Raw genomic sequence first — 12,764 nt, forward strand, 5'->3', positions numbered from 1 at the left:
GACAGGGTCAACCCAAACTTATGCTAATAAAATCTTTATACTGTGGGGAAATAGAGCAGGGGGGCCTTCTTTTTAATAGCCAGAGCTGTGAATCTGAAGGCCTTGAAATAAACCCTCCAACAGAGATCTGTTATGCTGACTGCCCTTAAACAGAAAGCAGTACAGGCCAGGGCCCAGGCCAGGGCCTGAACTAGACTAAACTGCACAATTCCCTGCCAAACTCGGTCAAGGGTCATGACCGGGGGGGGGGGGGGGGGGGGGGGGCAAGGAGGGAAAGAATAAAAAGCCCCAGCAGCAGCTCTAATGAAATATGTTCATGGCTGATGAAATATAATAACCACTTGTGTGAAGCAATAGGTAATTTTAGCTAAATGCAATTTCTTAACTCATGCAGCTTCTCCTTTGGGTGATCTGTGACCCACTCCGTGATTCCAGCTATCTGGAAAAATAGCCAATCATAGATCCTCTTTAGGCGTCCCATGGAACCCCCCCCCCCCCCAATCTTTAACCAAAAGACCCCGGAAAATAACATGTGTCTTGAGAAATGTACCCAAACTGGTGCCAAGTACCACCCCTGGGGAAAACCACCAAGCGCCCCTCTACCCAAATAAACACCCACTTCTCGGAAATTAATGAGGAAGGTACCGGGGGGGGGACGGGACTGACCCCAACCCTAATTTCTTAACTCATGACGTATTGTTTGTACTTTGCTTGAGGTTTAATGAAATAAAAACCCGCCTGCGAGCGGTCCTCAGGGTGTCAGTCTTCGGACTGCACCCCAGTGCACTGGTATGTCTGTCAATAAACTGGCGTCAGGCTTGAGTCTGTAAACTAAAATCAATGTGTGGGTGTCTTTGACCACGACAATACCCTGTCACTCCATCCCATTTCTTATTCCTACAGGCCCCAGCATGCCAGACACTGTACAGACACATAGTAAGAGACAGTCCTTTCCCCTAAAGACTTTATGATCTAAGCAGACAAGACAGGCATAGGGCGGGAGGGAAAAGAGAGGAACAGAAGTGAAGCAACTTGCTCCAAGCCATGCAGCGCCATGATTAGAACCCAGGTCTCTGAAGACCCAATCCAGTGCTAGAGCTCCTGGACCACAGTGGCTCCACAAAGGATTAGTTAATTATAATTCACTTTAGCATTACAATTATGGCTATAGTGCTCCAGGTGTGAACAACAGTACAGTAGATACTGCTTAGTAACAACCTGGAGAACAACCACTTTTGGTTAGCAGAAACATTTTGTTAATTGGTTTGTATACTGGCAACAGGCACACCCACTACTGAAAACAGTTTTTGTGGAAAGCCCCAGCTGCAGGAAGGTTTGCAGCCAGGGTAGGAAGGACTGGGATGTGTCTTCCCCAGCTGCAGGCCCCCAAACCTACTTGTGGCTGGTGCTCGGCCTGTCCCAGCGCCTCCTTCCAGGGGCAGTGGACGAGAAGTAGCCAATTCATGGGATGAGTTTACTTTACTTATTTTATAGATTAATTTAAATAAAAAACCACAGTCAAAGGCAGTAGCTTCAAAAAAGTAGGGGTAAATAAACAAAGGCAGTGATTATTAAAAATAACCTCACAAACACACTGGAGAAAGCAGCAGTTTAAAATACTATTAGAAAAACTTGCAAATGAAGTGAATACTTTAAGAATGTGGAAAGGTAATGGCTACAAAAATAGGTTTTAAGAACAAGAATAAATATGTATTTATTTTTAAGAAGGTGAGAAATAAAAACACAAATCAGCAAAGTAGGAAAAGGGGATCATACAGAAAAATGAATCTAACTCATCTGGCCAGATCTTCAGCTGCTGTCATTTGTGCTGCTCTGAGGGCCAAGGCAGCCCAAAATCTGCTCTTCAAGAGAAGCTAGAAATTGCCCTGGCATAAAACTGGCAAAGCTAACTCTGCACCATGCACTCCAACCTTACTGTGTGTGGGCAGCACGTGGGCAAGGGAAGGGTGGGGCCAGAGTATATGGTAGAGTGGTCACCTGGGACAGGGCCTATTTTATCACCAGAATCAAGGGAATGGGAAGATGGCTTTAGAGTCTTTTCCTCTCCTCAGCTGGGGATTATTTAGCCAACCAAATTGAGCACTAGTTAGACCACCGGATCTTACCGCTGAGAATTTTCCTTCCTCTGATTGTTTCTTAAACACAACTATCACATCCTGTCTTAAAATCAGGACCTGTCTATGTTGAGAGTATTTGTACTGGTGCAGCTGCACTGATGCAAGCCCCCAGTGTAGATGCACTGTACCAGTATAAAACAGAGCTTGCGCTGGGGGGTTTGCATTAGTGCTGTGGCACCAATACAAATGCTCCCAGTTTCAAATCATGGTAAGCCACACTAGTGCAAGCCTCATTTTACACCAGAGAAGTGCATTTCCCCTGGAGTTTGCTTCAATATTTAGTACTAGTGCTGTTACACCAGTACATCCATCCCCAGTTTAGAACAGGCCCTTATATTGTAAACTAATCCAGACAAGGCCAGTGTTTTCCTGTGTGTTTGTATAGCTCCTAGCACAATGGAACCCCAAATCCTGACTGGAATCTCTATTTATTTTACTGTAATACTAACAAACCAAAATAATATTAATAGTGTTTTTCAGTCTTCTGGCTCTCCCTTAAGTTTAAAGTTATAAAAGAATTACTAACAAACGATATCTTAGTTGTCCGATTTGGCATTCCTTTGAATCCACACTAACCAATGAATTGACTGAAACTTATGGATTTGCAAAAAAAGTAACATTGAACTCTACAAATGCACCAAAGAATAAAAACGAGACTTACCTATAACAGTTACATAAATGTTTCGTGAAATGTTATATTCTTTTTCCATATAATTATATGTCATCTTGCAGGAGTAATTTCCTGAATCATTTACATTTGCACTATTTATTATGAGATCATCATCCCGATTTAGAAATCTTTCATTGTCAATCAGATTACATTCCTAAACACAACAAAAAGTGCTCTGTTAAATCACAGAGAATAAGAATACAGTACTAAAAAAAATATCAAATTCAAATATTCCCTCCCATGGAATGTGGCAAGATAATTTCACCAGTTGGGTTCAATATGAATCTTATGTTAAAACTAGGGTTGTCGATTAATCGCAATTAACTCACGCAATTAACTCAAAAAAATTAATCGAGATTAAAAAATTTAATCACGATTAATTGCAGTTTTAATTGCACTGTTTAATAAATTTCAATTGGTATTGTATTGTTTAATATTTTTGGATGTTTTTCTACATTTTCAAATATATTGATTTCAATTACAACACAGAATACAAAGGGTACAGTTGTCACTTTATAATATTTTTATTACAGATATTTGCACCGTAAAAAATGATAAAATAAATAGTATTTTTCAATTCACGTCATACAAGTACTGTAGTGCGATCTTTATCTTGAAAGTGCAACTTACAAATGTAGATTTTTTTTGTTAAACAACTGCACTCAAAAACAAAACAAATGGGGGGTAAAGCTTCAAAGCCCACAAGTCCACTCAGTCCTACTTTTGTTCAGCCAATCGCTAAGACAAACAAGTTTGTTTACACTTACGGGAGATAATGCTGCCCTCTTCTTATTTACAATGTTACCAGAAAGTGAGAACAGACATTTATTTGCATGGCACTTTTGTAGCCAGCATTGCAAGGTATTTACATGCCAGATATGCTAAACATTCGTATGCCCCTTCATGTTTCGGCCACCATTCCAAAGGACATGCTTCTATGCTGATGACGCTCATTAAATAAATAATGCGTTAATTCAATTTGTGACTGAACTCCTTGGGGGGAGAACTGTATGTCTCCTGCTCTGTTTTACCCGCATTCTGCATATATTTCATGTTATAGCAGTCTCGGATGATGACCCAGCACATGTTGTTCATTTTAAGAACGCTTTCACTGCAGATTTGACAAAACGCAAAAAAGGTACCAATGTGATATTTCTAAAGATAGCTACAGCACTCGAACCAAGATTTAAGAATCTGAAGTGCCTTCCAAAATCTGAGAGAGACAAGGTGTGGAGCATGCTTTCAGAAGTCTTAAAAGAGCAACACTCCGATGAGGAAACTACAGAACCCAAACAATCAAAAAAGAAAAATCAACCTTCTGCTGGTGGCATCTGACTCAGAGGATGAAAACGAACATGCGTCAGGCCGCACTGCTTTGGATTGTTATCAAGCGGAACCCGTCATCAGCATGGATGCATATCCCCTGGAATGGTGGTTGAAGCATGAAGGGAATATGGCTACCAAGACAGAACTCAGTGCTGCAATGGGCTCAGCATCCTCAACTCACATTGAAGTCTGGCTACATCAGGCCACCCTCTTCAAGAACACAGCCACCCTACCGTGAAACTACCTATACATGTTGGATATTTTTGTTAAGGTCCCCTTTTTTGTTTGATATGAGGGAAGGGGAAGATGAAATCACCTTCAAAACAATAGGCCCCTTGAGTGTCATGTGGGCAGCTAAAATAGACACGCTTATCTACACTTTATTATAGTAATTTCACCACAACATACAAGTCTCCTCACAGGTACATCCCGTGTCACAGAAAAAAAATCATATGATCTATTCTGTCTCCCCACCCTCCATTATCAATTCTAAACATCAGTTAAAACACAAAACAGTGGCTGAAAATGAAATAGGGGACAGACCCTACCTTATACCAGTGAATGGGTAAAGTATTTTTCTCATCTCTGAAATAGTCTAGATGAGGACACACAATCTTTGCATTTGATGATGCTGATATCTCTTGAGCATAGAGAAAATCCCCATTAAAACACAAACCAGCAGTATTTTTGAAAACGATTACACTGAAATATATTTTCTTGCAGCTTGTTAAATTCCTGTAATGAAAACAAAGCAGCTGAATTACACTTCTAATTTTTCATATTTATATCCTTTTCATACTGCTGCCCTTTCTCTTTGGCCAGTTCTAATGAAGCTTTAATATCAGGCTGGAAAGTTGGGAACATAGTTCCCCCCCCAGAAGCAAATCCATTGCTGTCTAGCAGACCGACTGTCAGGGGTCCTGTAACAAGACTTTCCTACCCCGCTCCCCTCCCCTCCCCCAGCTCTACTTTCCTAGCATCAATTCCTTCATTCATTCCATAATCCATGAAACTCATACGATTACCAAAAAAAAAAAAAGAAGAGAAGAGAAGACTACGTGGTCAGGTATGACATTGCACAAAATGTTACTTGTATCTATGAACAAATTAAGAGAGAGATCCTGAGGGGCAACTAAGCTGCACAGAATGCAGATCAGCATGTACACACACATGGCGTAAAGCTCTCCGTTGCACTCCTCCAAATCTGGTGTGCCGCGCCAATCCCCCTTCCAAGTTACAGCAGCCTTCAAGCTGATCTAATTTAAGGCTGCAAAGAAGGGGAAAAAAGCGTTGGTGTGGTGTAAGGGTCATCTAGCTATGCTTCCTCTTCAGCTATTCTGGCAGCAAGGAAAGGTAATAACCTAAGAGCCCCTACACTGGCTTTATATCACCAGAAAATTGTCCTTACATTGGCGTGATCTTCCCTGAGCTGCTTATGCCAGCTTTATGACCAGAAGATTTTTGGGTCAGAGTCCACTAGTGGTGCAAGACCAGCTGCTGCACTATACCAGAGAACCTGGCTCTCAGTGTCCTTTTCTTTGGGTCTGCCTAATTACTTCAGACTGTCAATGAACTGACTGTTTTAAAAGTCTGAGGCCTGGTCTACACTAGGCGTTTATGTCGACTTTAGCGCCGTTACATCGAATTAACTCTGCACCCGTCCACACCACGAGGCCATTTAGTTCGACATAGAGCTCTCTTTAAATCGATTTCTGTAATCCTCCCCAACGAGAGGAGTAGCGCTAAATTCGAAATGGCCATATCAAATTAGGCTAGGTGTGGATGGAAATCGACGCTAATAGCTCCGGGAGCTATCCCACAGTGCACCACTCTGTTGACGCTCTGGACAGCAGTCCGAGCTCGGATGCTCTGACCAGCCACACAGGAAAAGCCCCGGGAAAATTTGAATTCCTTTTCCTGTCTGGGCAGTTTCAATCGCAGTTTCTGTTTGGACACCGTGGCGAGCTCAGCAGCAGTGGCAAAGATGCAGAGCTCTCCAGCAGAGATGGCCGTGCAATCCCAGACTAGAAAGAGGGCCCCAGCATGGACTGATCGGGAAGTCTTGGATCTCATCGCTGTGTGGGGCGATGAGTCCGTGCTTGCCGAGCTGCGCTCCAAAAGACGGAATGCAAAGATCTACGAGAAGATCTCTAAAGCCATGGCAGAGAGAGGATACAGCCGGGATGCAACGCAGTGCCGCGTGAAAATCAAGGAGCTGAGACAAGGCTACCAAAAAACCAAAGAGGCAAACAGACGCTCCGGATCCCAGCCCCACACATCCCGTTTCTACCAGACACTGCATTCCATCCTAGGTGCGGCCGCCACCACTACCCCACCAGTGACCGTGGACTCTGAGGATGGGATATTGTCCGCGGCCGGTTCCTCGTCGGACATGTTAGCGGACGGGGAAGATGAAGAAGGAGATGAGGAGGACGAGGCAGTCGACAGCGCTGGCACCGCTGATTTCCCCGACAGCCAGGAGCTCTTCATCACCCTCACAGAGATCCCCTACCAACCGTCCCCCGCCGTTACCCCAGACACAGATTCAGGGGAAGGATCAAGCAGTAAGTGTTTTAAATATCTTAACATTTATTTATAACAGAACTTGCATATTTTAAATATTAACAATAACTAAAGTGCTTTCAAGTATGTAAACTTTTATTTATAACAGAACAGGAAGATTTGAAATATTAACAATGGGTAAAGTGCTTCTAAACATGTAAACAGGAAAGTGCAACAAAACGGGAATCTGAACAAAGGGTATCATGATTATTGTGTCTTTGGCCGCTTCAATGTATAGTCCGAACCATTTTAAGAAAATTCAACAATGTCCACTTCATGATTACACTGCCCAAGACGCTCCACTCTTTTGTCCCTCCAAGGGCACCTAACCCAAAAACTGGTCGACGTGTCCGGGGATAGAGGCGAAATCCTCCTGGGAGAACTCCTCATAGGCCTCCTGCAGGTGTCTTTCCAGCCTAATTATCAGGTTCCTGGGCAGGGAGAGCTTATTAGGCCCCCCGTGGTATGACACGTTTCCATGCCACAACGCCAGCAGGTATTCGGGGATCATGGCCTTGCACAGCATAGCAGCAAATGGCCCCGGTTTCTGCAGGCTGTCCCGAAGCATCTTCTCCTTCTGGCTCTCCGAGACCCTCAGGAGGGTGATGTCTGGCATGACGCCCTGCTTTGAATTAGGTAGGGGACAGTTAGTATTGGGACTGCTTGCCCGTTCCTTTACAGAACGGTAACCGCCGGTTTACAGCCACGCGGTTTACAGCCGCGAGGGGGTGGGACAGGGACAGAGTTCATGCTTGCAGGATTGCTGCCAGCAGAGACTCGCATTGCTTTCTATGTGAAAGGAGGCCAGTGCCACTCTTAAAGTTTTAAGCAGCCACAAATCTACGGCTTACCATGTTTGCCAGCTAGATAAAGTTCGGTGTCCTGCCCCGCTCCTCAGCTCGCCACAGCAAGGCCACAGGCACTGTAGGCGAGGGCCGAAAATTCGACCTTGTCCTCAGTGCGCGTGTGATAGGTGCTCTGCATGGTCTTGTTCACAGAGAAAGACTATGTTCTCTGTTCACAGATACATTGATCTGTCTCAGGAATTCACTCCCTTTTTCCAATTCCCACAGCCACATCTGCCCAGAGGCTAGCGCACATTAGGAGGAGGAAGAAGAGGACACGGGAAGACATGTTTGCTGAACTAATAGGATGCTCCCGAGCACAGGCAGCCCAGCAGACACAGTGGAGGGAGAACTTGTCCCAAATGCACCGGGCAAACATGGAACGGGAGGAGAGGTGGCGACAGGAGGACCAGCAGGCGACTCAAACGCTGCTTGGACTAATGAGGGAGCAAACGGACACGCTCCGCCGCCTTGTGGATGTTCTGCAGGACCGGAGGCAGGAGGAGAGAGCCCCGCTGCAGTCTCTCTCTAACCGCCCTCCCCCGCCACCAAGTCCCACACCCCCCTCACCCAAAGTCCAAAGAAGGAGGGACGGCAAGGGCCGTTAAAACTTTCTGTCAACCCCTGCAGACTGCTAAGGCACTAGAAGGCTCTCATTCCCCAAAATTTGAAAAGTCCTTTCCTACCCACCTCACACAAGCCCCCGTGCAAGTTTCACCCCCCACGTTTAATGTGTGGTTCATAATAAAATATTTGTTCCTGTTCATTACTGTTTCCATCCTGTTCTTTTGGAGGAGAGTCTGTCTGAAGGGGGGGAAGGGGCTTGGTAATTGGACAGGAAAGTCACCTTTAGCAGAGTACAGAGGCGGGGTCAGGTCCAGCATCAGGACACATACACAGTGCAGTCACTGGTTACCCTGGTCAGTCTTGGAGGTGGTTTTCATGTTCTGGGGGGGGGGGGTTGCTCTGTGACTTTGTGGCGGGGGAGGGCAGTTACAGATCTTATGCAGCGGTCCTTATTCTGGCTCACAGATCCACGCAGCAGGGGATCTGTAACCCTACTCCCCCTGCCAGAAAGTCACATAGCCGACACATACACGCAGTCCCCCCCAGGAGTGCTGGCAGGCTCCATTGAAATAACCAGTGCACCAGTGCGGAGCCTGTCATTCCGGGAGTTTAGAAGCATCATTTGCATCAGAACACTAAACCCGCCCCCCGCCACAGTCTGCGTCCCCAGTTTAAAACATTCCCGCGAAAACAGCAATACAGACAACGGTGTTCATTAACAAAGTAGAACAGATTTTATTTTTTGGGAAGGGGAAGGGGGTGAAGGGGGTATGTAAGTGGAGAGGATAGTCAACATAAACTGGGTAAAGAAACGGGGGCAGGTTCAGCTTCTCTTTAAACAAAGTTAATAGTCACAGGTTACCCTGCTCACTGAGGAACCTAGCTTTCAAAGCCTCCCGGACGCACAGCGCGTCCCGCTGGGATCTTCTAATCGCCCGGCTGTCTGGCTGGACGTAATCAGCAGCCAGGCTACTTGCCTCAACCTCCCACCCCGCCATAAAGGTCTCCCCCTTGCTCTCACACAGGTTGTGGAGCACACAGCAAGCTGCTATAACAATGGGGATATTGGTTTCACTGAGATCACAGCGAGTGAGTAAGCTTCTCCATCTCCCTTTGAGACGGCCAAAAGCACACTCCACGACCATTCTGCACTTGCTCAGCCGGTAGTTGAACAGTTCTTTTTCTGTGTCCAGGGCGCCAGTATAGGGCTTCATGAGCCAGGGCATTAGCGGGTAGGCTGGGTCCCCGAGGATCACTGTAGGCATCTCCACATCCCCAAGAGTTATTTTGTGGTCCAGGAAGTAAATACCTTCCTGCAGCCGTCTAAACAGACCAGAGTTCCTGAACACGCGAGCGTCATGAACCTTGCCCGGCCATCCGACGTTGATGTTGGTAAAACGTCCCCTGTGGTCCACCAGTGCTTGCAGCACCATTGAAAAGTAGCCCTTTCTGTTTATGTACTGGCTGGCCTGGTGGCCCGGTCCCAGGATAGGGATGTGAGTCCCATCTATAGCCCCACCGCAGTTTGGGAATCCCATCGCAGCGAAGCCATCTATGATGGCCTGCGCGTTTCCCAGGGTCACTACCTTTGACAGCAGTACCTTCACGATTGCCTTGGCTACTTGCAGGACAACAACCCCCACGGTAGATTTGCCCACGCCAAAGTGGTTCGCGACTGACCGGTAGCTGTCCGGCGTTGCAAGCTTCCAGAAGGCTATGGCCACTCGCTTCTGGACAGTCAGGGCTGCTCGCATGCGGGTGTCCTTGCGCTTCAGGGCAGGGGACAGCAACTCACAAAGTTCCAGGAAAGTCCCCTTCCGCATGCGAAAGTTTCGCAGCCACTGGGATTCATCCCAGACCTGCAGCACTATGCGGTCCCACCAGTCCGTGCTTGTTTCCCGGGCCCAGAATCGCCGTTCAACAAAATCCACATGCCCCATTGCAAACGTGATGTCCTCGGCGCTGGGTGTCGTGGTTTCTGACAGGCGTGTGCTACTCTCGGAGTTCAGGTCCTCACTCCGCTGCCGTAGCCTCCTCGCCTGATTTCTCTCTATCTGCCTCTGTGAAAGGTGGATGATGAGCTGCGAGGCGTTGACAACGGTCACAACTGCAGCGATGGTCGCAGCGGGATCCATGCTCGCGGTGCTGTGGCGTCCGCGCTGTCACTGACCAGAAAAGTGCGCGAACTGATTTCCCGCCAGCGCTTTCAAGGAGGGAGGGAGGGCGGGAGTGACGATTGGATGACGACAGTTACCCAAAAGCACCCTCGACACATTTTTTCCCCCAGAAGGCATTGGGGGCTCGACCCAGAATTCCAATGGGCAGCGGGGACTGCGGGAACTGTGGGATAGCTGCCCACAGTGCACTGCTTCCAATGTCGACGCTTTCCCTGGTAGTGTGGACTGACAAAGTCGAATTACTGTCCTTGGTGTGGACACACACGTTCGACTTTCTAATATCGATTGCAAATATTCGATTTAACTAAAATCGAACTACTCTCGTAGTGTAGACATACCCTGAGAGAATTTGTTTGCTAGTAGTGTTTTAATTAGCAAAAATTCCTCCAATCCCTGAAAACACACAGCAAACAAACACTGTTCGAACTGGGGTATGAACCTCCTATGTGCAAATCATGAATGAACGTCATCATACCCTGGCTACTGGCCTTCAAACAGTATCCAGGCAACTGGCTTATGCTGAAGAAACAAATATGATTACTGAATTTCAGGGGCCCAGGAGAATGCTGTAGCTGGGAAAGAATACATCAATTTGGATCAGCTCTTAGTTCTTCAAGGGCCAGAACAGGGAAGGATTTCTGGGACCATGGCTACATCTGGATTACAACTGAAAATTAAGGCTGGACATGGTTTTCTGGAGGCCTGAAGCGGGTTAGGATGGGCATGAGTTTTTAAAGCTGGGCAGCAGGACCGGGGTGCACCTCTTGGGGGAAAAAAATCACTGGGGCAGATCCTCCACTGTTGCAATTTGTCATGACTCCATTGAAGTAATTGGAACTACAGCAATTAATACCAGCTGAGGATTTGCCACCATTGTATCGTATCATCATATCTGAATAAACACAAACCTTATGATATCATGGCTAGGGCTGGTTGAAAGTGTTTCATCTGAAAGTTTTTCAAGGAAAAGTGCTTTTCATTACAACTTTTTGCAGCGTTTGTAATTTTCTGATTTTCAACTACATGAAATAAAAGATTTTATTACCAAGAAACAAACTTTACTCCATTAAATTCCAATCGAAATGAAAATGTTTTATTTCCAATAATTTTCTTTTAAAAAAAATCAAAATTATAAAAAAATTTCAAATTAAAAAAAAATTTCCTTTAGTTTGAAAGTTTCCATAGAAAATAATTCGTATTTTCTGACCAGCCCTAATCATGAAGTCGTATCAGCGATGAATGTACTTGGGATTCTTTTCCAATAAAGTGTAACAGCCTCATCAAAATCAGCTCTGCTGTAAATCAAGATGAATAGCCCTGTTTTTAATATGAACCATAAGCGTTTGTGAAGGGAAAACTACAAGCTAACCCCAGACTTAATATCAGAAAAATAATTCAGATATTTGTTTAATTATTCTTTTTCAAGCTCACATCTACAACAATGTAGCTTTGGTAAAAAATCAAACCAAAGGAAAAACACATTCTTACCACATGACACATTCATAGGATCCTGAGTCTTCTAAAATTGCAGGCATAAACCAAAGCAAGTTCTCGTGCTGATGTATTCTGGAAAGTTTCACTTGAGTTACAGGCATTTTTCTCCCACTTTTATACCAAGTCAAGCTGTAATTCATGTGCTGAAGAGCCAGTGTTTTATCTAACAAACAATCAATAGTAAGAGGTTCTCCTACCAGTACAGATACCAAACTTTGACTATGCAGCACATCATGTACCATGCATTCCTCTAAAAAACATGATAGAGACAAAATAAAAAAAAAGACATGAGTATAGAACTATGGAGACAAATTTGTCTATTTCTTTAATAGGTTTTCAATATTCATCCTTAAAAATACTCTTGTGGGACAGGCAACTCCAGCATCTATAAACTAAATGATATCCTATAACTATACACAAAAATTCTGTTAGAGAAATTCTAATCACAAAGAAGTCACAGAGTTCCCCAGCAATGTGAAATCTGACTATTTTATGTGAAGGAATTAGAGAATATCATTAAAAATTGTCAGCTTCAATGTCAGAGCCAAATTCCAGTTTAAGTACCGGTAATTATATTTTGCCTGTCTAGAATGCCCCACACTGAGTTTAGATTGCATATTTTGTTTCACCTCCCTTTTTGCACTGAGTTGGAATTTCAAAAGGATTAAATAGCAACTTACCTCTGCTCTCATTGAAGTTAACGGGAGCTTACCATTGGCTTTGATGAGAGTAGAGTTAGGTTAATAGAGAGTACTTTTGGAAAATCTCACCCTACATTGTTTTGTAGCAGTACTGTCCAGTCTTCAATTATTCCATTAGACCAAGCAATAAATGACTAGTTTAGCCAGCATCAACTCTCATTCTGAAATATGCTGAATGCAAGAGGAGCATGCCAGCTTCCAGGAAACAGTAATTATTTTCTACCTGACTTTTTCCATCCCAATGTGCAGAAACCTGATCACAAAATATTGCTGCAAAGGTCCTT

At 44.9% G+C, this 12,764-nt stretch overlaps 1 protein-coding gene across 5 annotated transcripts in view; it reads right to left on the bottom strand.

Moving 5' to 3' along the window:
• Nucleotides 1-12,764, bottom strand: part of LOC112109708 (interleukin-1 receptor-like 2) — a 44,089-nt gene that overhangs the window by 17,698 nt on the left and 13,627 nt on the right. For 2 of the 5 annotated variants that reach the window (XM_024204318.2, XM_024204327.3), the window contains 3 exons: nucleotides 11,774-11,942; nucleotides 4,683-4,869; nucleotides 2,800-2,962 (listed from right to left, as the gene is read on the bottom strand). In XM_024204318.2, coding sequence (XP_024060086.1) covers nucleotides 2,800-2,962; nucleotides 4,683-4,869; nucleotides 11,774-11,942 — 519 coding nt within the window. Of the gene's footprint in view, nucleotides 1-2,799; nucleotides 2,963-4,682; nucleotides 4,870-11,773; nucleotides 12,030-12,764 lie in introns of all 5 variants that reach the window. The other 3 variants (XM_024204302.2, XM_024204310.3, XM_029910573.1) reach the window with 2 other exon arrangements.

Source organism: Terrapene carolina, unplaced genomic scaffold, assembly GCF_002925995.2.
Source record: "Terrapene carolina triunguis isolate 2854851 unplaced genomic scaffold, T_m_triunguis-2.0 Scaffold21, whole genome shotgun sequence".
In the NCBI taxonomy this organism is placed as follows: Eukaryota; Metazoa; Chordata; order Testudines; family Emydidae; genus Terrapene; species Terrapene triunguis.